This window comes from Panthera tigris, chromosome C1 (genome assembly GCF_018350195.1).
Source record: "Panthera tigris isolate Pti1 chromosome C1, P.tigris_Pti1_mat1.1, whole genome shotgun sequence".
Classification (NCBI taxonomy): domain Eukaryota; kingdom Metazoa; phylum Chordata; class Mammalia; order Carnivora; family Felidae; genus Panthera; species Panthera tigris.
The window spans coordinates 106,195,879-106,220,161 of record NC_056667.1 but is presented as its reverse complement, the minus strand read 5'-3'; the positions used below and the strand labels follow the sequence as shown (position 1 = coordinate 106,220,161).

The 24,283-nt window shown below is 43.9% G+C and overlaps 2 protein-coding genes and 1 pseudogene across 2 annotated transcripts; 1 reads left to right on the top strand and 2 right to left on the bottom strand.

Moving 5' to 3' along the window:
• Positions 1–2,308: 2,308 nt before the first annotated feature.
• LOC107180185 (late cornified envelope protein 3A-like) lies at positions 2,309–14,256 on the bottom strand. The gene is made up of 4 exons (XM_042996678.1): positions 14,215–14,256; positions 4,256–4,313; positions 3,274–3,475; positions 2,309–2,880 (listed from the first exon to the last, which is right to left on the bottom strand). The coding sequence occupies exon 4, from the start codon at positions 2,861–2,863 to the stop codon at positions 2,573–2,575; it is 291 nt and encodes a 96-aa protein (XP_042852612.1). The 5' UTR covers positions 2,864–2,880; positions 3,274–3,475; positions 4,256–4,313; positions 14,215–14,256; the 3' UTR covers positions 2,309–2,572.
• Positions 9,510–10,240, bottom strand: LOC122241247 (annotated as a pseudogene).
• Positions 14,257–20,783: 6,527 nt separating the features above from the next.
• On the top strand, positions 20,784–21,129 carry LOC107180184 (late cornified envelope protein 3A-like). Its single transcript, XM_015540180.2, has one exon. It carries the CDS (start codon positions 20,794–20,796, stop codon positions 21,127–21,129), a length of 336 nt encoding a protein of 111 aa, XP_015395666.2. The 5' UTR covers positions 20,784–20,793.
• Positions 21,130–24,283: the final 3,154 nt, after the last annotated feature.

Below are 24,283 nucleotides of genomic sequence, written 5' to 3'. Positions count from 1 at the left end.
ACACTGACAGTCATTTGCTGAGCTCTTAAGTTGCATAGCTGGGATTTGAATTTAAGCACTCTGTATTCTTATTACACTGCTCCCCAGTTGATGTGCAGCTAGAATTTTTTTCATGTTATTTAAATCCAAGTTAGTTAACATACAGTGTAACTATGGTTTCAGGAGTAGAATTTAGTGATTCATCACTTACGTATTACACCCAGTGCTCATCACAAGTGCCCTCCTTAATCCCCATCACCCATTTAGCCCATCCCCCCTTCCAATTCCCCTCCATGAATCCTCAAGTTTGTTCTCTATATTTAAGACTCTCTTATGGTTTGCATACCACTCTGTATTTATGTGATTTTTCCTGCCCTTCCCCTATTTTCATCTGTTTTGTTTCTTAAATTCCACATATGAGTGAAATCATGTGATATTTGTCTTTCTCTGACTTACTTCACTTAGCATAATACCCTCTAGTTCCATCCATGTTATTGCAAATGGCAAGATTTCATTCTTTCTTTTTGACTGCCAAGCAATATACCACATCTTCTTTATCCATTCATTAGTTGATGGACATTTTGGCTCTTTCCATAATTTGGCTATTATTGATAGCACTACTATAAACATTGGGGTGCATGTGTCCCTTCGAATCAGCATTTTTGTAGCCTTTGGGTAAATACCTACTACTGCAATTGCTGGGTCATAGGGTAGCTCTATTTTTAACTTTTTGAGGAACCTCTATACTGTTTTCCAGAGTGGCTGCACCAGTTTGCATTCCCACCAACAGTGCAAGAGGGTCCCCCTTTCTCCACCTCCTCAACAACATCTCTTGTTTCCTGAGTTTGTTTTATGCAGCTAGAATTTGATCGATGAATCTCATATGCTAGCCACCTGAAATGTACATGGCCCCTGTGGATTTGAGGCCAAGCAGAACAGACTGATCAATGTTTGTGGCTTTGCGCAAACATAGCTTGCATGTTTCAACAGCAGGCAGCAAATCCTCTGCACCGAGCTTATGCGTCCTTTTTCCTTTTTTCTGTTGTGTATTTTAACTCTTACATTTAAAGAATATCTCTCAAGAATGTTTCAAATATCCAAGATCGAGTAGCCAATCACGTTCATTTCAAACTCTGCTTGAATGTAGGCCCCATGTCTGTGGCCACTTCCTCGAGGAGTTCTAAGCAAGTGTAAGCAAGTTGAGTGATTGGACTGACAGAACAGATTTGGGTTCATTTTGACACTTTTTATTTCAGTTTCTTAAGAAATTATATGTCCAAGAATATTGTAGCAAAACTAATTTTCAGATTACTACTTTTAAAAAATGAAATGACAAAAGTATACTTAATCCAGTTGAATTCCCAAAATATCACACAGATCTTGTGCTTTGTCTATAATTTCCAAGCTCTAACTCTGATTTCTCTCAAATATTTCAACTCTGCCTGTAGCCATAGTTACATAATGTCTTTTCATCTTTCTGAAATCATTTCAAGAGCCATCCTGGCTTGGGTGTAACAGACCCCCATTGTTTTGTACCATCTATTTCAAAAATCTAGTGATACAAGTGAAACAACAAATTTGGTTCTCATCAAGAATGACAAAGTCAGTTTGGCATACAGATAAATGTTCCCCTATTCCAAAGTTGGGGCGGGATCTCCCCCACTTGGGACCCCGTGTAACTGTAGCATTGCCATGTCTCCTTGATACGTTGACTTTGAAAAGTGGCATTCAACGGCCAAAAAATAATGAAAATGAGTTTCATCCTACCTGAGATCTCTTGAAAGAAATTTATAGGTGTCCAATCTGTAACTCCCTGAGACATTTCTCATGTTCTATTTTTTTTCTCAGTTTTCTCAGAGCTCAGAGCCCCTCACACACTGAATGCACCAGGCACTCTCTCAGGGAATGCTCAACTCAGATTTATTTGGGATTTATTAACTTTGCAGCTCACCCCTCTTTCTCAAACCCATCATTTGTAGGTTAACTTGATCTTCCTCCCTCAGATCTTCCTTTCTGCCTCCTCTTTGGTTTCATTTTTCTCAATTTCTGATCCACTCTACTACCCTCAACAGAAATGTGGATTCCAGCATCAGATGGTCTCTTCCCACCATATCACATAAGCACGGTCAGGCCTTGGCTAGCAGACCGTGTCCACACTTCCACCCTGAAGTTCTCAGGGTCCCTCTGTATGAGAAACATACGAGCCCTTAATGTCTTAGTCCCATGCCAGGATTAGTCCTCGTGCTGGCATGCTGGACCCGCAGGAGTTCAGGGAGGGGACCCACTAAGTATCCTGGAACAATGCAGTCAAAGGACAAGTGAGAGACAGTTGATGTAACAAGAAGCTTTATTTTTCTACCTTGTCAGACAGAGGTGATAATGCTATGAAGCACCATGTGGGCTCCTGGAAAAGACATCTACAGAACCCTCTGGGGAGAGCTCACCACTTCCCCATCTCCATGAACAGATCATGTGCTCAGCCAGGAAAGGGAGATTAGGGGATGTTGGAAAGTCTGCATCACCAGGAGATTTCTCAGGCACTTTTGATTCTCATTCCCTCTAGGAGCACTTGTCTCAGCATCAGGATCCCAAGTCAGCAACCACCCACAGAGCCATGGCCACACCCAGAGACCCCGGACTGCAGCGCACTGCCACCATCACAGGAGCTGGAGCTGTGGCGCCGGCCTCCATGGGATCCGTGGCACCTGCGATGGCTCAGGCAGCAGTCACCCCCGGAGCTGGGGTCACAGCTGGCCCCGGAGCCTGGAGCACAGCTGGAGGAGGCTGGGGGCAAGCACTGTGCTGGGCTCTTCGGGGGGCACTTGGGCGATGGGGGGCACTTGGAAGGAGGCTGGCACTGCTGCTGGCTCTGCTGGCAGGACATCGCGGCAGGAGGTTGATCTGGAACAAATAAAAGAAACATTTTTTTATGTGAACACAGAAGCTTCAGACAAAAGTCCCTTCCCTCTGGGTTTTGTCAAACACTTGTCCCCATGACCAAGCTGCTTCCTAAACCAAGCTGTGTGGGACGGACATGGGGACACGGAGTGGACATGCACACTAAGACACCAGATGGGTCTGTGTGCACCCCTGACCACATACTCAGAATAAGAATGGAAGGAATCCTGAAGACCTGAGACTTTGAGGGTTCACAGCCCCCTGACAGGTGCCTCAGTAGCTCTTTCCTCACCACCACCCCCTCCCCCACTGGTGCCGCTGTCTGGGTCCCCTCCTGCTGGTTCTGATCACATCTGGACTTGTCTTCCCCAAGCTCCCAGCTGAGGGGACACTCACCAGATACAGAGGAGGCAGGATAAAGCTGTTCCTGAGGATGCTGCGGGTGAGGAGCCCAAGGTAGGAGCACTTTTATCCTGTGGCTGGGTTTGTCGTGCAGGCTGGAGCCATCTGCTGCTTTCACAACCCAGAGAGGGGACTGCCTGGCACACTCCTAGGACTGTCCTTGCATTCGTCACCTTCCTGTGACTTAGCAGGACATCTGATAAGGGAAACAGGAAATTTGCACACTGTCTACCTTCATGCCACCTGCATCATTCATTCAGCTCACATTTCTTAACACCAGGCTCTGCTCAAGGACTTTGCAGGAAACCAGGCATACATGGATCAATATCACACTTGTCTGTTCTTGGGTAGCTCACAGTCTTTCAGGAGAGAGCGACAGAACTATTAATACAAACACATTCAAAAATATGGAGTCAAACATCACATGCTAAATGCTGTAATGCAACTGTGCATAACATCTTCAGTCGTGAGGTCACTGTCTTTGGTGTCAGCCTTCCTTCACCCTGCACACAGCCCAGCACTCTGGTACATGCACAGAGAATTGCTTACTGTCTCCTGAGCTCCCAGAGTGAGATGAGGAGGTACAACAATGGAAGAATAGAGCTGAGACCCTGTCTGGGCTGACTGGGGCCTCAAAGAAGATTCATGGCACCCAGGGACTGAACTGGGATTCCTGGGAAAGAGAGCAGGAGGGCTGAGCTAATGTCCTAACATGGAGGACAAACCAATGTTCAAATCTCTTGCAGAAATGAACACTTATTTTACATATTTTATGACTCTCCAGAAGCAAGGACAGAGGCCTGTTTTGGCCAAATGGGTGAAATCTTGAGTCCTTTGGGGCAACAGTTGAAAAGTAACCCCAACAATTTTTTTGTAAAGTTCCAAATTCAAAGCATTCAAAAACTATCATTGGCTGTTTCTCTATTCTTGAAATACAAGTCACCTTCTGCTGGGTTTCCCTCAACTCCATCCCTACCTGGTTTAGGGTGGGGCCACAGAGAGGAATTCGTGAAACCCAGGAGTCACAGGGGTCCCTGCAAAGAGAGAGGTGATAAAGCTGATGATTGAGGGCAGATGTGGCTGATGGAAGGGACTAGAATGTTATGTTCATTAAGAGCATTGATTATAGAGTTAGATATCCATGGCTTTGTTTCCTTGGGTTTTTTTAAGCAATGGCTGTCTTAAGGTAGAGCTGTTTAGGGAGGGAAAAGGCTACAATGTTATCAAGGCAAAATGGACCATAGATTTTCAGAGTTGAAATAGAGATAGAAACAAGAAACTAACCTACATGTAATGAATGATGTGTCAGTAAATCACTCACTCTGTGTGTTTCTGGGTTTCAGGTTTTAGGAGTAGTTCAGAGGAGGAGGTGATTCATCTAGGCTGGAGTAGTCAGGGAAAATTTAGCTGAAAGGTGAGTTATCATTGGTAGAAGGTGAATAACAATTGGTACCTGTGGTAGTGTTATTATCTACACTTACCATGATGCAACTGATGTGAATAACTAACATTTGTAGAAATTGCATTTAAATCAGTTGTGTAGAATTGTCTCATTCATTTTATTATAACACTAGAGATTCTGGGATATAATTATGCATAAGAATAGACAGATGTTTTATATCACAGCTATAATTAAAAATAATAGCTGTGATAAAATATTATTAATAGTAAATGTGTTTGTTTACCTGCCACTGGAAGACCTGTGGTTGTGGCCACCCACTTTGAGATTCTCAAACACAGCATAACAGGGAGCAAATGAGAGTACCTGCACAGCACTGGTGCAGGCATGGTTTTTCACTGGGACTTTGGAAGGAGCGAAGGAGAGAAATCCAAAAAGGCATGAGGGCAGAGGCCTATGTGTGCACTAGTAGGCTCCCCATCATAGTGAATAATTCATCCCTTGTTCTTACTTGACAATTGCCTGTGGTATGGAAGCAATAAGTCTCCACATGAACTTTTTTCCACCAGCAAAGCCAGTATGTTTAAGACTCAATATTTTTCCCAAGCTGAGGTCCTTCATTGTGTTAACCAAACGTACATCCCTGCCTCCCCAGTCCAAGAGTATGAGAAGCCAGCTAGACAGAGGGCTCCTTGTGCGTTATTCTACTGTGTTGCCAACAAATAAGGGGACTGTCTTTCTTGTTCTCCTTTATGTCTCAGGACCTACAGTGGTTTCTGCACATAGGAAATAAACATTTTCTGAATCAATGAATTATTGACTATTGAGTCCTGGACTGGGTGTTGGGGGCAGTCTTCTGATGAAAACTGGGCATCTCTCTACCCATTGAGCTCTCAGCTGTTGGGGTCCTCTCTTAGGGGCAGCATTGTAAACTGCATAACTTCTGGGTTTTTTTGTCCTGGTGTTGCAGGTCCAAACCTTATGGGTTTGTCCAACTCCTGTTTCTTCCCCCTCCTGAGTGGACTTATTGACTGCAGGAGTTCTTGGACACTTTGGCATTGAGAGCTTGAAACCAACGGGTACTTCTGAGGCTCCAACTATCATTCTACAGTACTTAGTGGATGTCAGGCTTTATTTTTTCAAAGGCTGAGTCCTATTTTTCTGGTAGTTGGTGTGCTACTAGGAATGTGGGCCAAGCTCCCAGCCACTTCTGTACAAGTGCGATAGTTCTGCCCAGATCTGTGTATTTTGTGATTCTGAGTCCACCAGCCTCCCATCCTATGACTCTGATCTCTCAATCAAGCCTATTCACCCTAAACACTTTTTTGGCATTTGTTACCTTTATATTTTTAATTTACATCCAAGTTAGTTAGTATATAGTGCAACAATGAATTCAGGAGTAGATTCCTTAATGTCCCTTACCCATCCCCCCTCCCACAACCCCTCCAGCAACCCTCTGTTTGTTCTCTGTATTTAAGAGTCTTTTATGTTTTGTTCCCCTTCCTGTTTTTATATTGTTTTTGCTTCCTTCCCTTATGTTCATCTGTTTTGTATCTTAAAGTTCTCATATGAGTGAAGTCATATGATATTTGTCTTTCTCTGACTGACTAATTTCACTTAGCATAATACCCTCTAGTTCCATCCACGTAGCTGCAAATGGAAAGATTTCATTCTTTTTGATTGCTGAGTAATACTCCATTGTATATGAGTATATACTCTACATTGTATATGAGTGTGTTTACTCCACATCTTCTTTATCCATTCATCCATTGATGGACACTTGGGCTCTTTCCATACTTTGACTATTGTTGATAGTCTGCTATAAACATTGGGGTGCATGTGTCTCTTCGAAACAACATACCTGTATCCCTTGGATAAATACATAGTAGTGCAATTGCTGGGTCCTAGGGTAGCTCTATTTTTAACTTTTTGAGGAACCTCCATACTGTTTTCCAGAGTGGGTGCACCAGTTTGCATTCCCACCAGCACTGCAAAAAAGATCCTCTTTCTCTGCATCTTTGCCAACATCTGTTGTTGCCTGAGTTGTTAACGTTAGCCATTCTGACAGGTGTGAGGTGGTATCCATTGTGGTTTTGATCTGTGTTTCCCTGATGATGAATGATGAACATTTTTTCATGTGTTGGTTGGCCATCTGGATGTCTTCTTTGGAGAAGTGTCTATTCATGTCTTTTGCCCATTTCTTCACTGGGTTATTTGTTTTTTCGGTGTTGAGTTTGATAAGTTCTTTGTAAATTTTAGACACTAACCCTTAACCTGATATGTCGTTTACAAATATCTTCTCCCATTCCATCAGCTGCCTTTTAGTTTTGCTGATTATTTCCTTTGTTGTGCAGAAGACTTTTATTTTGATGAGGTCCCAATGGTTCATTTTTGCTTTTGTTTCCCTTGCCTCCGGAGATGTGTTGAGTAAGATGTTGCTGCGGCCAAGGTCGAAGAGGTTTTTTCCTGCTTTCTCAACGATTTTGATGGCTTCATGTCTTAGATTTAGGTTTTTCATCCATTTTGAGTTTATTTTTGTGTATGGTGTAAGAAAGTGGTCCAGGTTCATTCTTCTGCATGTCACTGTCCAGTTTTCCCAGCACCATTTGCTGAAGAGACTGTCTTTATTCCATTGGATATTCTTTCTTGCTTTGTCAAAGATTAGTTGGCCATACATTTGTGGGTCCATTTCTGGGTTCTCTATTCTGTTCCATTGATCTGAGTGTCTGTTTTTGTGCCACACCCTGTACATTTTTTGAGGCATACTTTCATCATGACACCATATTGTTTTGGTCCCATAGGGAAGCAGTATCCAGGAATTTCTAAGGTTTTGAGGGGCAAGTAGTTCATGGTGATAGATCCAGACATAGAAGCTGTGGTTCCCACCTTAGAAAATTATGTTGAGCTGGAGAGTGGATCACACCTGGTCAGAGTATGTCTCAACAGCAAACTCCTTGGGAACGCTTTATTAAAATTAAATCCTGAAGACTTTAGAAACTTTGAGTCCTTGGATATTAAAGTGAAAATAAATAGCCAGTTTGATATTTTCTAAGAACAAAAAAACCTTTTTTTAAATTCAATGTACTCCCAAAGTGCTACACAGCATTACTGTTTTGCTCTCTATATCCTGCCCTGCACTGATTTCTCCCAAGATTTTAATTTTGATTTCATTCAGGTTCTGTGATGTTCCCTTGGCTTTTTCCAACCATTGGTTGGCTTTATCCAACCATTTGGATAGCTTGGTTGGAATGCTTTCTACTCCAGTATTTCAACAGTCTAAGAGAGTGAGACTAATCTCTAAGCAGGTGATCTCAACATAAGGGCAATTGAATTTCATATTAAAGTTCCAAGTATGGAAGAGTAAATTTTTTTTTAAGTTTTACTGAAATTATAACACATGGCTGGGCTTTTGCTCTGCAGATCTAAAAAAAATAATAATAAAACAAAAATAAAAACCAAACACAAACAAGCCAACATAAATGCTAAGTGAAAAAAGTCATTGTTTCAAAGATCCCATGAAAAGTCTCTGGCAAAGACCAAATGGCAAGGAGGTCCAGAGCATGACCTCTGCAGCCCATCAGCTACACCACCTACTGGCTGTGTGCCCTCCGTCCTGGTACAAACTGGATTCTTAGTTTCCCCATTTATAATCTGGCTCTTAAGAGCACCTACCTTATGGGTTGTTTAGAAAACTAAATGAGCTCATGTAAGTCAGTTAGGGGTTCCATGCATATGACAGGCAACAGTAAGTTTCTCATCTAAGTCCCAGAATCACTTCTCACAACCCCTTACCCTTTTTCCTGTCTCCTAATCCACACTTTCACATTATCACACCTCCTAAGCTTTCATCTTCACCTCTCTCAAAACCATAACTTCTTAGATTCTTTCTAATTCTCTCTAATTCTCTCTCCCTCCTCTGTCATGTCACCTTTCTCTGGGATGTTTACTGAGCAGATGGAGTTGGCTGTCCTGATGCCATTCCTTCCTCTCCCTAGCTCTTTAACCTACCCTGATGATTTTCAACCTTGGCATTTTGACCCAGATAGTTCCCTGTGATGGGGCTGGGGACATTGTGAGGTGCTTCTGTGGCATGTGTAGCTGTAGCCTTGGCCTCCCCCACTGAATGCCAGTAGTCTGAGATGCTGCCACCTCGATATCTAGAAACAACCAAAACTGTCTCTCAATACTGACAAATGTCCCTAGAAGGAACAGATTCCCCCACATTGGCAACTGCCTATCTGCCTATTTTCTGGTAACTGCCTACTATGCATTCTGTTTTTTAATGGGGAAGCTAGAGACAGCACAGAAGTCAGGGAGCCCAATGTGAGGGGAACACCCAACCACCTCACCTTTTACTAATGGTTACAGGCTCAGTTGGACCCTCCTCTCACCCACTGCACCACACGACAGAATAAAAGACCCACAGTCTTCCATTTTCTCTAGTCTAGAACTATGATTCACCACCCTCTGTACGGCAGCACTGGGCCTGAGGAGCAGACAGAGGATGTACATCAGGTCACCTGGGGAGGGGCAGAGTGGAATAACAAAGGAACCACCCAGGGTAACAGGAACAGAACATTTATTTTTTCATGACCTCAGGCACAGGTGCTGACAATCACTGACAGGTGCAGCAGGAAGGGGGCTGTGCCATCCTGGACCAAGCAAGGAGAGCTGGGACCCTCCCCAAGGATACCCCCAGCTCAGCCTCGACAAGAGAGAATGGGGGGTGCAGGAAAGGCTCTGTACTCGTGGGATGGGAAGAATGGCTTTTTCTGGCTCTTTGGATTCCCATTTCCTCTAGGAGCTCTTGTCTCAGCATCAGGATCCCAAGTCAGCAGCCACCCACAGAGCCATGGCCACACCCAGAGCCCCCGGACTGCAGCGCACTGTCACCATCACAGGAGTCAGAGCTGTGGCACCGGCATCCATGGGATCCGTGGCACCCACGGTGGCTCAGGCAGCAGCCCCCCATCCCTGGGAGCTGGGGTCACAGCTGCCCCCGGAGCCTGGAGCACAGCTGGAGAAGGCTGAGGGCAAGCACTGTGCTGGGCTCTTTGGGGGGCACTTGGGCAATGGGGGGCACTTGGAAGGAGGCTGGCACTGCTGCTGGCTCTGCTGGCAGGACATTGCGGCAGGAGGTTGATCTGGAACAAATAAAAGAAACATTTTTTTATGTGAACACAGAAGCTTCAGACAAAAGTCCCTTCCCTCTGGGTTTTGTCAAACACTTGTCCCCATGACCAAGCTGCTTCCTAAGCCAAGCTGTGTGGGACGGACATGGGGACACGGAGTGGACACGCACACTAAGACACCAGATGGGTCTGTGTGCACCCCTGATCACATACTCAGAACAAGAATGGAAGGAATCCTGAAGACCTGTGGCTTTGAGGGTTCACAGCCCCCTGACAGGTGCCTCAGCGGCTCTTTCCTCACCACCACCCCCTCCCCCACTGGTGCCGCTGTCTGGGTCCCCTCCTGCTGGTTCTGATCACATCTGGGCTTGTCTTCCCAAAGCTCCCAGCTGAGGGGACACTCACCAGATACAGAGGAGGCAGGATAAAGCTGTTCCTGAGGATGCTGCAGGTGAGGAGCCCAAGGTAGGAGCACTTTTATCCTGTGGCTGGGTTTGTCATGCAGGCTGGAGCCCTCTGCTGCTTTCACAACCAGGGGAAGGGACAGCCTGGCATGTTGGACTAGGCTTTCAGCCTTTTTCCTGGGCTCTTGCACAATGTCCAATTAACAAGGTTCAACCAGGAAGCTTGATGACTGCCCACATACATCCCCCTGGGAACTGCTGGGAACTTAACACTAGTCTTTCCTGCATTCCTTTCTGAACCCCTTCCTTCCTTCCTTCCTTCCACTCACATTACTTAGTTCAGATTCTGTCTCATGTACCCTCCTGGGAACAGGTATGGCTATGAAAGAATTTTCTTCTTGTATTCAGAAGTCTACCAAGACAGACACATAGATAGATGAAAAATTCATAACACAAATTCCAATGAATAAAATGTAATTTAATCTGCTCAGTGTCTCCAGGCTGCCCCTGTGACCATGACCTTCTCAAGTAATCCACTACTACCTCTTGAGCCCTTGGCTTTGAGATATGGGCAAGGGTGGGGGACTGGTGTTACAGCCCTCTCTGGGGAGCCCTCAGAAGACCTCATGGTACCCAGGGAGCAGCAGAGAATTTCACAAATGAAAGGAGCAGAGCCAAGTTAGGTGTTGATGCACAAATAAATAAATTGTTCAGAACCGAAAATGTTTACTTTCTTTAGTGAAGTCATCTAAACTCAAAACTTCTCACATATTTGAATCTATTAGTCAAGGAAAGGTAATTAGGACTACACAAACTGTAATTATATATGATGGAAATAATTCTTACTATTAAAAGATATTATATCACGGATTTATATTTTCTACTGAGAAAAATGTTCATGGCCTTTTGTGAACTGGTAAAAAGCAGTACACACAATTAATTAAATGGTATTTCCAATGCAGTCTTTTGTATAGGGGATGTGTCTTATTTAAACCTATAGGACTGGTTTCTTGCCTTTAGAAGATTTCATTTTCCTCACTTCACTGTAAAACTTACCCACACTGAAGCAGGATCCCAGGAGTTGTTTCAACTCCCCACAGAGGAAGAACTGTGAAGGGGCCTTTGGAGTGTTAACTCAGGGTGGGGTGGGGGTGAGGGTGGGGCAGAATTGCACCCTCCTGACATTCTCTTGTCTTCTGGAGAGGCTCTGGACCCCCTGAGGCCAGGCTTTCAGCCTCATCCTCAATTCTGCTCAGAGGCCACTTCCCTCACTCCATGGGAACACGCAACTAGATACTGGATTGGAAAGAGCAAAATATGAGGGCAAAAAAAGGCATCATTTTCGTGAGGTCTCCAGTGAGGTTGCACAGAGAGGGGATAGAAAGTCATTTCCATTTTCATCAGCTTTGCTGGGCAGGTGACCCTTAGATAATGCCACAAAAATAAGGCTACTCTCCCTCCTGGTGCACCTGGGGGGGTCCTAGCTACAACTGGTGTCCTAGTGTAACTACTCAGTGGAGTCCTGGTTTGGCCAAAAATATCAAAAGATTGGCCTAATGGAAACGATGCTAACATCACACTTGGAGCCTCCTGAATATGCAGCCTGACCTTGGGGTGTGGCCAGGAGAAGGACATCACCCACTGTGTTTTTTCTCACCGACCTGATACTCCTAGTGCTAGCCCTCACCACTTTATCTCATTCAGTCATGAATTCCCCAGTTCCTACGTTTGATATACCTTGAATGAGCATGAGCTGTGGGTCAGGCACTCTGTGCCACACGGGGCATGCAGACAGAGGAGCGAGAACAGCCTGTCCTCACAGGATGGACAATCCAGCAGAGAGGAGGAAGACAGATGGTGAATTACAGCTGTAGTGTCCATTAAGGAGAAATTGCAGGTGCTGGGGGCATGTAAAGGGAAGGCCTAATCTAGTCCGGGAGTTCAGATATCTGCAAAAAATGGATAGTTTAGCTTTGGCCAGGGGTTCAACAGAAGCAAGTACAAAGGCTCTTTTTGGTCTACATGGTTTTAATCTTGAGTCATTAGGCAATAAGGTTGGAGGGTCACATCTGTCTTCATGGTAGAGTAAGTTGCAAAGTTTCTGAGTGGCTCTGAGCAGGGAGATTTTCCCCTCTTCCCTGGAAATGCAAGTGGACTTCTATGTGGCTTCCGCTGGGCCCATCCCTGGTTTTCCTTGTCTTAGGGAAGAGGCTGTTTTAGTCCTGGAGTTGCTGCTCACTGATCTGAGGTCCACATCAATGAGGAAGAGGAGCTCCCTCTTCACAAGCCCTCACATGTCTCCCAGAGCAGCTGTTCCACAGGCCTGCAGAGCAAGCAATGTCCTTAATGGCAGAAGCACAGCAATGAGGCCACCACCAGGTGGCTCCTTCCTGGCCCAGAGGATAGCTCCCTGAGGGTCAGTGCTCACAGCAGCCCATCCCCAAGAGCCCAGCACCCTGGGGCATGGAGCTATCAGAAGGAACCCTGCTTATTTCTGCTGCATTGTCTCTTAACTGCACTCAGAAGAGGTAAACCTTGGTTCATCAAGAATAAGAAATGAAGCAAACACAAAACTCTTCTCCCTCATCTCAAGGACAGGACCACAAAAGGACAGAACTGTGTGAAGCCTCTTCCCAGGACAAATGGCTCAGAATCTCTCAGAAAAATGGGGTGAGGCAGTGTGAAAAACTACCACCTAATCTTCTAATTTGAGGATATTTGATCTTGGCTTATTCACATACCAACTTAGATGGGGTCTAGCATTTATGGCATGGAAAGTATCTCCTCACAACCACTGAACACATTCCATATGGATCCAGGCTCTAACGTGATGCCAGTTTGTGACTTTTCTTGGTATGAGAATTTCAACGCAAACCCCAACCCTGAAACCACAGCACCTCAATACTCGCAACTCCTAAAGAGATCCTGAAAGAGTCCCAGATGTCTTCCACATGTATTAAGACATTATAGAGGAAGCCCTGCCATTAACACCATCATGTGGAAGTAGAAAGCTAAGAATTTTATGGAAAATGTCAGAATAGAGGATGCTTTTCCTAGCAGAAGAGTGGGGAGGGGTGGCTCCTTAACTCCTCTGGGCAGGGTGGACTTTGAGGATGTGGGCAGGGTCAGGACAGGAGGAGCCAGGTGCACTGTGTGGTAATGAGAGCTGTGTGGTGACATAGGTGTCTCTATGACCATGTGACACATCCCTTTGGAGGTTCCAAGAAATTACATGGAGCCACTTAATGACTATTTAGACAGCAGGTTATTTCCAGCTACTGTGATTTGAGCAAATATATTTATTGTGATCTCATCTTTAACTCACAGGCTGAAAAAAGCTTATGTTTAGGTTGCACATTACATGAGCCATTCATAACTTGTAAAATTATGCCTCTTTTGTAGATGTAAAAAATTTTAGATGAGCCAGAAATTTTACAGTCTTGGAATAGTTGAGATACTGCTACCTTCACATCAGACTAAAGAGAAAATAAAAACATATAATCATCTCAATAGATGCATAAAAACACTTGAAAATATCCATTACCAATTCATGATTAAAAAGAAAACTCTCAGAAAGGGGAACCTGGGTGGCTCAGTTGGTTAATCATCTGACTCTGGATTTTGGCTCAGGTCAGGTCTCATGGTTCATGAGCTCGAGCCCTGAGTGGTAATGCCACTCTGCCAGTGCAGAGCCTGCTTGTGATTCTCTATCTCTCCCTCTCTGCCCCTCCCCTGCTCATGCTCTCTCAGTCTCTCAAAATTAATAAATAAGCTTTAAAAAAAGCCTTCAGAAAGCAAATAAACCTAATAAAGAGCTCCTCAACCTAATGAAGAGCTCTACCCCTAATACAATACTTAAGAGAATGAATGCTTTCCTCCTAAGATCAGGAGTAAGGCAAGGGTAGAAAGTTATGGAAAAGAACACAGGTCCAAAAGTAGACCCAGAATACATGATTAATTTATTTTGAGCAAAGGTACTGTCAATGAAAAATGAACAAACCTTTTTGTTAATTGAAAGGGCGGGCCTACGGCGGCGGACCCCATCTTGTTCTGTGTCCTTCACCTTGACCACACCTCCTCCCCTTGAGTAACCGCCCCCCTCACCTGCCTAACAGGACTCGGACCCTTCCCCAGCCAATCAGCTGAGGCCATAGCCATTACCTCACCAACTGCCCCTAGGCCCCAATAAAACCTTTGTCCTTTTGAAACTCGCTCTCTCCCCCCAGCATCTGACCGCTGCATCGGTGCAGGTAGGGGATTGAGCTCGAGCTAGCTCGAATAAAGGCTCTTTTGCTTTTGCATCGGACTCGGCTCCCTGGTGGTCTTTGGGGATCACGAATTCTGGGCATAACATTAATAGCGCTTTATTTCATTTTAAAAGTAGGCTGCATGTCCAACATAGGGCTTGAACTCATGACCCTGAGATCAAGAGCCCCACACTCTACCAACTGAGCCAGCCAGGCACCCCTAAACAAACCTTTTAGAATTTCTTTTAAAAAAGGAAGAGTTTTATTCAAGTCTAGGTGAGAACAGCTGACCAGGATACACAATCTTCACAAAGAAGAGAGTGCTCCTGAGAAGTGTTTAACGAGGGGTTACATATGTTTTTTGTTACATCAAGAGTTACTAACCATCATGATGAAGGAAATTTCAGAAAATTACAAACTTTATCTTAAGCTTTTAGTATGTGCAAGCTTGCAGGCTTTGGAGGCATGGGAATTGAATTTAAAGAGACTTTTACTCTTTAGTTTGAAATGTGTGCTTTAAGGTTATTTGTTTAAAAAGCAGATGCACAACGTGTGCTCGGGCCAGAAACAGAGCCCATGCTCTGAAGTTTGGTGAAGTCACTCTGACCTTGGTAAAGGTATAGCTTCCCAGGGAGCTGAGGATCAGGGCCCACAAACATTAAAAGTTGAAAATTTCTGGGGTGCCTGGGTGATTCAGTTGGTTAAGCGTCCAACTTCATCTCAGGTCATGATCTCACGGTTCATGTGTTCGAGCCCCACGTCGGGTTCTGTGCTGACAGCTCAGAGCCTGGAGCCTGCTTCGGATTCTGTGTCTCCCTCTCTCTTTGTCCCTCCCTCACTCATGCTCTGTCTCTCTCTTTCTCTCAAAAATAAAAAAACATTAAAAAAACAAAAAATAAAAGTTAGAAATTTCTTTTATCAGTACAAAGGCATCTGAATGGAAGGACAGTCATTCCAACGAATGGTGCTGAAACAGTTGGACAACCATATTAAAAAAATAAATTATATCTCATATGTAAAAAATTATTATATATAAAAATTAACTCCACGTTAATAATGGATCAAAGGGTAAAACAAAACATTATAAAACTTCTAGAGTAAAGCATAAGAAAAAATCTTTGTGACTTGAGTTACACAAAAAAATTTTTAGAAATGGCAATAAAAGGGTGATTCAAAAGAAAACCTTCATAAACTCAACATTGTCAAGATTTTAAAACCCTGCTTTTCATCCTTTTTATGGGTGAGTAATATTCCACTACATATATATATATATGTATATGTATGCATATATATAATACCACAACTTCATTATCTATTCATCAATCCATGGACACTTGGGCTCTTTTCATAATTTGGCTATTGTTGATAATGCTGCTATAAACTTGTATGGAAATGTTCACTAGTGATTGAAGCTAACATTACACTGTATGTTAACTAACTGAAATTTTAATAAAAATTAGAAAAGGAAGGGCCTTAGAAATAATGCTGTCTTTAGATGACAAAATAAACAATCAAACAAAAAACAAAGCAAGCAAAAAAACTGCTTTTCAAAAGACACTGTTAAGAAAAGGTAAAGAAAATTCACAGACTTGGAAAAAAATTTGTAAAATACATATGCAATGAAGGACTTATGGCTAGAATATATGTTAAAATGCTCCAAACATAGGGACTCCTGACTCAGTCAGTGGAACATCTGACTCTTGATTTCAGTTCAAGTCATGATCTCAGACTCATGGGATCAAGTCCCACCCACATCAGGCTCTGTGCTGAGCATGAAGCTTGCTTAAGATTCTCCTTCTTTCTCTCCCTCTGTCTCTCTACCCCACTTGTGCTCTCTTTCTCTCTAAAATATAAATAAATAAATACATACATACATACATAAAATGCTCAAAAAAAAATAATAAGAAAATAGACAACCTGGTTAAAAAATGGGTGAAAGATTTGAACAGACATTCCAACAAAGAAGATATATGGATGGCAAATAAATACATGAAAAGACCCTTAACATTATCAGTCATTAGGGAAATAAATATTAAAAGCAAAATGAGATATCACTCTACATATATTAGAATGGCTAAAATAAAAAAAAAAAATAACTGATAATACCAAGTACTATCAAATATGTAGAGCACTTAGTTCACTCAATCATTGCCAGTAGGAATACAAAATTGTACAATCACTTTGGAAAATAGTTTGCCAGTTTCTTAAAAAATGAAACATACCCTTATAATTTGCCCCAGAAACCCTATTCTTAGATATTTAACCATGAGAAATAAATTTTATATTTACAGAAAAACTTGTAAGTCAGTATTTATGGTGACTTTATTAAGAATTTCCCTGAACTGGTAGCAACCCCAGTGTCCTTCAACTGGAAAATAGTTTAAAAAATAATCTGTACATTTGGGGCCCCCGGGTGGCTCAGTCAGTTAAGCATCTGGCTTTGGCTCAGCTCATGATTTCATGGTTCATGAGTTTGAGCCCCATGTTGGGCTCTGTGCTGACAGCTCAGAGCCTGGATCCTGCTTCAGATTCTGTGTTTCCCTCTCTCTCTGCCCCTCCCCTGTGCATTTTCTCTCTCTCTCTCTCCCTCTCTCTCTCTCTCTCTCTGTCTCTCTCAAAAATAAATAAACACTAAGAACATAATAATAATAACAAGATACATTTACACAATATAAAGCTACTTAACAAAGAAAAAGGAATGAAGTACTATTACATAAAACAATACAGATGAATTTCAAATGCACTATTCTAGGTGAAAGAAGCTAGACTTTAAATGCTACATATCATGTAATTGCAATTACACAGCATTGTGAAAAAGGCAAAACTATAAGGACTGAAAGCAGATCAGTGGTTGCCAAGGACTGCATGGAGGAGGGGTTCACTATATAGGGTCACGAGGGAATGTTTTGGGGTGATGGAACTTTTCGTTGCTTTTTTACATGGCTGTGTGTGTTAGTCAAAGCTCACAGAATTGTGTACCTAAATGGATGATTTTTTTCTCTGTGTAAAATAAATACCTCAAAAAATCTGACTTAAAAATAGAGAAAAAATTTTAATATTTTTGAGGAATACATGTAAATATGATAAAAATACATCAGAAGGGAAGCAAAGAATAGTAAATACAAGACTCAGAATGGCGATTACGTCCTCATTTTCATGTGGGGAGTGGATTTTGGCATTTTTGCTATTTAAATGATGATAGGATAGATAGATGATTGATAGATAGATAGATAGATAGATAGACAAATTCATTAAGAGAACCTTGCATGGACTGATGATGAACATATATTACAAACCAAGATGTCAATCCATATCTGTGCACCTGAGATCTGATAATAACAGAGCTAAGTGAAACTACAGGAGTAAATATCTTCCCAGAATACTACTTTTGGGCTTACTCATCTCATCTTCCTCTTTCATAGCATCAGTCATTAATTGCCATGGAAAAGGGCTGATCCTTGTTTGTTTCTTTGTTTATTCTGTTATTACTAATATGTCTGTCTTAGGAAGCTTATCCTGGAGCTGGGCCTCAGATAAAGTACTTCCTGCTCCAGAGCTAACACACAGGTTATTAGGTCATAAAATTCTCTCATAAAACCAGGTGAGTGTCTTCTCCGTGTGTGACCCCAGGTTCCTTACAATGTCAGGGCTGCTAAGACATCCTCATACTGCAGCTCACTGCAGCCTCCCCAGGCTCTGGGCTGTGGGCTCAAGTGTTCTGTGAGTTTGGACTGAGGTCTCTGTTCTGAGAAGGAAAGTGTGGACCCTGAGGTGGGCAGTTTCCAGATTAAGTAGCTCATCTGGAGAAAGGAAAGGAGGGATATCTGAGGATATGGAAACAAGGCACTAAGGCAGGGATTCAGGCATGGGACTGGAAAGAAGCCATCTTCAAGCCCATTCTTGAGGAACAGAAGCACTTTGCTGACAAGTTTTAGAGTGGCTTGGGTCACATTGATTGGGGACACCTGTTACACCAAAAGTGCGGCCCCATAGCAACTCAATTTCCACATCGCTGGGATTAAGCATATCCTCTGTGCAAATTTCTGGAGAACCACATGACATGGAAAATACTAATTCCCTCTGCAGCCGGTCTGGAACCCTGAGACAGTTCCACTTCAGTTTACCCTGTAACACCTACATTAGGCTTAGGGTTCAGTTATCACAAATGTAAATACTTTGTTGTTTGTTGTCCTAACTGTATGCTTGTGTGAAATCATACCCAGAGGCAAACTGGGATCTCCTTTGAAGCAGAGAGGACAGCAATTGTGCCCTGCTTTCCCCTCCCCACTGCCAGCACCCAGCTCTGTACCCCAGGACCATCCAGGCTCCCACATGGATCTTCAAAGAACTTTAGGAATCACTGATTCAGAATGAGTAAGTTGTGGATTGGAGAGAAAAAGAAAACTATAGCCTATGAATTTAGTATCTACAAATGGGTATTTAAGCTAACAACAAATCAAAATGTAATATATTACATTTGCTATAATGAAGTTTTATTTAATTTAATTAAATTTAAATATGTGAATGTTGAAGTCTCAATGATAATTTTATTTTTGTTATATATAATGTAATACATTTTATTATCATATTTGAGATAAAATTTGTTGAGGAATATATGTGTAATATCACAATTAAATCAAATGGAACAATAAGGGTGCCTGGGTGGTTCAGTCAATTGCGCATCCAGCTCAGGTCATGATCCCAGGGTCATGAGATTGAGCCCCATGACGGGCTCTGCACTGAGCATAGAACCTGCTTGAGATATTCTCCCTCTCTCTCTCTCTCTCTTTCTCCCTCTCTCTCGGCTCCTCTCCCCTGCTCGGTGCTCTCTTTTTCTCTACAAATAAAATGAATCTTTAAAAAATGGAAAGATAGTATTCAGTTTACATAAAGCTTAGCTATTATGAGGTTTATGCTATCAAGCAAGGCCCACATACCACCTCCACCACCATCAACCTCACAATTACCAACCATGTTTGCAAAATGATTCATTATCATCATTGCATTGTTTTTCCTTAGTTCCTCCAAGCACATGGGCCACTATCTTCTATCACCTTCTACAGTGTTAGAATCAATAGTATATATCCCACAGTCTGAGAGATGTGGACATATGGAACAACAATGAAGAGGTGGATCTATTCTTTACCTCTCCTCCTCCCCCTCCTCCTCCTACTTCTCGTCCTCCCCATTTCCCTCTTCCCCCTTCTTCCTAATAATATCAGTTGTGAATCTTGTCCTATCAAAAGTCGTTGGTCCCTTCTCCACTCTAAATTTTATGCTGCTCTGCCTACTACCATATAGGAACCAAGAGGTCCCCCTAGGAACCTTTCTCTCTTAGACACAAACTGGCTCCCAACCTCCACATCTTACCCTACCCATCACACCCTCACAGGACAATGACTTTGTTCAGCTGTCACCTCCAGAAAACATCTGAAGTCTCCATCACCCTTCTGGTGCAATGGGGGACTGACCTCCAAAACCTGGGATCTTAGGCTTGAGGTCTTAAGAAACACTTCCGTTTAGCATTTATGTTATCAGATGCAATATATTTGCTTTTCCATGTGATTGTCCATGATCTGTGAGGTACTTAAGGGAAGAAATGTGTATTATCTCTCTGTATTATTAGTGTTGCATGTACTAAAAAGGGACAGAGCCTATGCCAAAGCATGGAAGTGAAGGACTGAATAAGGGCACAGCAGCTGGTCCAAAGCAGACTAAAGTGGGAAGTAATTTGGTAGTCACAGGACATCCTGGTTCTACCTTAGAAGAATTTTAGGGTCATGCCCAGGAAGACACTGGAGGCAGACAACTAGGAACCATGCCAGGCTGTCCCCTCCCCTGGTTGTGAAAGCAGCAGAGGACTCCGGCCTGCATGACAAACCCAGCCACAGGATAAGAGTGCTCCTGCCCTGAGCTCCTCACCCACAGCATCCTCAGGAACAGCCTCATCTTGCCTCCTCTGTATCTGGTGAGTGTCCCCTCAGCTGGGAGCTTTGGGAAGACAAGCCCAGATGTGATCAGAACCAGCAGGAGGGGACCCAGACAGCGGCACCAGTGGGGGAGGGGGTGGTGGTGAGGAAAGAGCCACTGAGGCACCTGTCAGGGGGCTGTGAACCCTCAAAGCCACAGGTCTTCAGGATTCCTTCCATTCTTGTTCTGAGTATGTGATCAGGGGTGCACACAGACCCATCTGGTGTCTTAGTGTGCATGTCCACTCCGTGTCCCCATGTCTGTCCCACACAGCTTGGCTTAGGAAGCAGCTTGGTCATGGGGACAAGTGTTCCCCAGAGGAAAGGGACTTTTGTCTGAAGCTTCTGTGTTCACATAAAAAAATGTTTCTTTTATTTGTTCCAGATCAACCTCCTGCCGCGATGTCCTGCCAGCAGAGCCAGCAGCAGTGCCAGCCTCCTTCCAAGTGCCCCCCATCGCCCAAGTGCCCCCCGAAGAGCCCAGCACAGTGCTTGCCCCCAGCCTTCTCCAGCTGTGCTCCAGGCTCCGGGGGCAGCTGTGACCCCAGCTCTGGGGGGTGGGGGGGCTGCTGCCTGAGCCACCGTGGGTGCCACGGATCCCATGGATGCCGGCACCACAGCTCTGACTCCTGTGATGGTAGCAGTGCACTGCAGTCTGGGGATTCTGGGTGTGGCCATGGCTCTGTGGGTAGTTGCTGACTTGGGATCCTGATGCTGAGACAAGAGCTCCTAGAGGAAATGGGAATCCAAAGGGCCAGAAAAAGCCATCCTTCCCACCCCATGAGGACGCAGCCTTTCCTGCACCCCCCATTTTCTCTTGCTCAGGTTGAGCTGGGGTTGTCCCTGGGGAGGGTCCCAGCTCTCCGTGCCTGGTCCAGGATGGCACAGCCCCCTCCCTGCTGCACCTGCCAGTGATTGTCAGCACCTGTGCCTGAGGTCATGAAAAAATAAATGTTCTGTTCCTATTACCCTGGGTGATTCCTGTGTCATTCCACTCTGCCCCTACCCTCAGTTCTTTTGCCAACGCTACCCAAGTCTGTGGACAGAATCTTCACTCTGGATCAGGAATAAGAGCAGATCAGTTCTCCGCCCCACACTTAGAAGGGAAGTGGAAAGGTTTTAGGCCTGATGGAGACAGAGGATGAGGGGTGTATTTATTTGAAGCCCTGCAACTCTCAGTAAAGGGACAGATTTTTCCTGTGAAATCTGAGTGTCGATCCAATCTGGAAATTGCCATTGTGTGATAAGGTACTTGTATTTATTTTGATAAACTATTTCTGTGTCCTAATTAAGAAACAAGGAATCAGGAGGCAAATGAACAAAATACACAGAGGAAGAGCTGAATGAAAAAATGGAGGAAGGAGACAGAAGCCTCCAGAAGGAAAGTTAAACTAAAGGGTCTGTGAAGTGCAGGAAGAGAGATGGAAAGGAGAGAAGTGTTTAAACTAATAAGGTCTGGAGGGAGTGATGTGGCGGGAAGTTCCATCAGTGAGATGGTAGGAGTGTGTGACATTTAAACTTTAGGAACAAGAAAAAGGGAGAAAATGAGTAGTGCTGCTGGGATTATAAATGTTTGTAATTTCAGGAGCAAACATTTATCAGACCCTCAGCTCCATGCATGCCTACAGTGGCAAACCTGGAGAATGGGAGCACACTGGCTGGCAGGGCCCGGGAAGCAGCCTTGGAGCCTCGGAAGTGCCCCTCACTGCCACTCTCAAGAACTGACAGCTATCCCTCTGGTTGAATCCAATCTAAGTGGAAAGGGATCAGGGTTAACCCACAGAGCTGCCTGCTGGGACACTGGAGAGATCTTGGGAAACTAGAAATGACAAAACAAATCTTTCAAATGAAGTCCCAACGGGGAGTTCCCAGCAATGGAAGAAAGTAGACTCCCCAAACCTGAGCAGGGTGACACCACGTCCTAGCCCTGGACCCACTTATTCACTCACTGCATTTTTATTGAGCATCTATGTGCTCAGTTCTAGGCATTAGAGATACAGCAGAGAATCAGAACAAGTTTCTTCTCTCAGGCACTGACATTCAAATAGGTGTGTGGGTGACAGTCCCCGATATTACACGACGCAGAATGAAACGCAGTGGCACTCTATTCAGTTGGCCATTTACCTTCTGGGACACTGAGGCTGGTCTAATAAACCTAGAGAAGACATCCAGCCTGGGCTTTGAGATAGTGGCTTTGGTGGAGACCAAAAAGGATGTGAATATCTGCTAACTACCACATCAAAAGACAACAGCCAAGAAAGGAGAGGGCACGTGTTGTTAATATTAATGGGACCATGCTGGTGCACAAGCAGCCTCTGTCCCTGTGTCCTCCCCTCCCTCTCTCTGCAGCCCCTCTGGAAAACCTTCTGCTCAGGTTCTCCTTTTCTCCCATGAATATCATTTATTTGATCACCTAAAAAGGGACAGCTATCCTCTAGGTTTAATGTAACAGGATAACCAGACAAATCATTTTCATCAATGTTTATAAAAAACAATAATTCTTCATAACCACTATAATTAATATTTGCGACTTAAAAGATCTTTTCCAGGGCACCTGGGTGGCTCAGTCAGTTGAGCATCTGACTTTGGCTCAGGTCATGATCTCACGGTTCATGATTTCGAGCCCTGCATGGGGATCTGTGCAGACAGCTCAGAGCCTGGAGCCTGCTTCGGATTCTGTGTCTCCTTCTCTCTCTGCCCCTCCCCAACTTGTGCTCTGTCTCTCCCTCTATCAAAAATAAATAAAAATTTTTTAAAAAGATCTTTTCCTTTCTTAAATGTGATGTTTCAGAAGGCAATGCATCTCTAATGTTATAACAAAATTCAATGGAGAAATTCCACATGGCTTATGTAATCGTAATTTCCCAAATTGTTCATGAGCCTCATCCTTATCACCCTCACCATCACCATGCCCACTAAGCATGATTCATAGCTCAGCTAACCTCCCTTAGCCATCCCAGCCAACTTGAATCACTCCTTCCCCTGAACTATCCCTGGAGCTCTTAGGATAAATAGCACAGTCACAGAGATATTGAAACAATGGTCCTCACATGTATCTCAATTTGCAAACCTTGTCACTGCAGCTTCTGTAAGTTTCTTGTCTCTGTCTCTGATTTCATTCCTTGCATCTTTGGTCTGTTGTGCCTCTATCACCTTACAGAGTTTTCTTTACCAGGTGCCGGCTGTTAACTGGAGAAGAAGGAATTCCAACGCAGGAATGCCTGACTCCAAATGAATGCTTAAAAAGCCCATTATCATGGCCTCCACATTGTCTTAGATCCTCCACTGTCCCCTCAACTACACTCACTGTCAGTACCAGTGTTAGCTCTTCCTCCTCCTGAGGACTCCTGGGTTCTGTGAGTTCCTCTTGGAACTGCCATCTGGGCTGACTACGCATGGACAGAGCAAGGAACTACACCCCTGCTCCTGCTGCTTGTCCAAGTACTGCTCTTACAGGCCAGGGGCCTCATCCCACCTACCGGCCCAAGTGATAGCAGGTGATGCCATCTGGACACATTCTACTGCTCAGGGTCACTGCAGACAAAGGGGTCTGACACCCAAAGGCTCTGTCCTGAGACCTGAGGACTCCCCACACACATATATGACAGCACTAACCCTTGGATCAAGCTTATTTTATTACTTGTCCATCTGCCCTGCTCACACAGTGTGTTAGTTACTTAAGAACAGTGACCAGATCTTATTCACTTCTGAATCTCCTTGGGTACAGCAGAATGCTTGGTGGGCCGCTGTATCAAGGCAACACATTCTTTTTTTTTTTTTTAATTTTTCTTAATGTTTATTTATTTTTGAGAGAAAGAGAGACAGACAGACGTGAGCAGGGGAGGGTCAGAGA

Coding starts and splice junctions, on each gene's coding strand:
- LOC107180185 (XM_042996678.1), bottom strand. CDS start 2,863: ATGTCCTGCCAGCAGAGCCAGCAGCAGTGCCAGCCTCCTTCCAAGTGC.
- LOC107180184 (XM_015540180.2), top strand. CDS start 20,794: ATGTTTCTTTTATTTGTTCCAGATCAACCTCCTGCCGCGATGTCCTGC.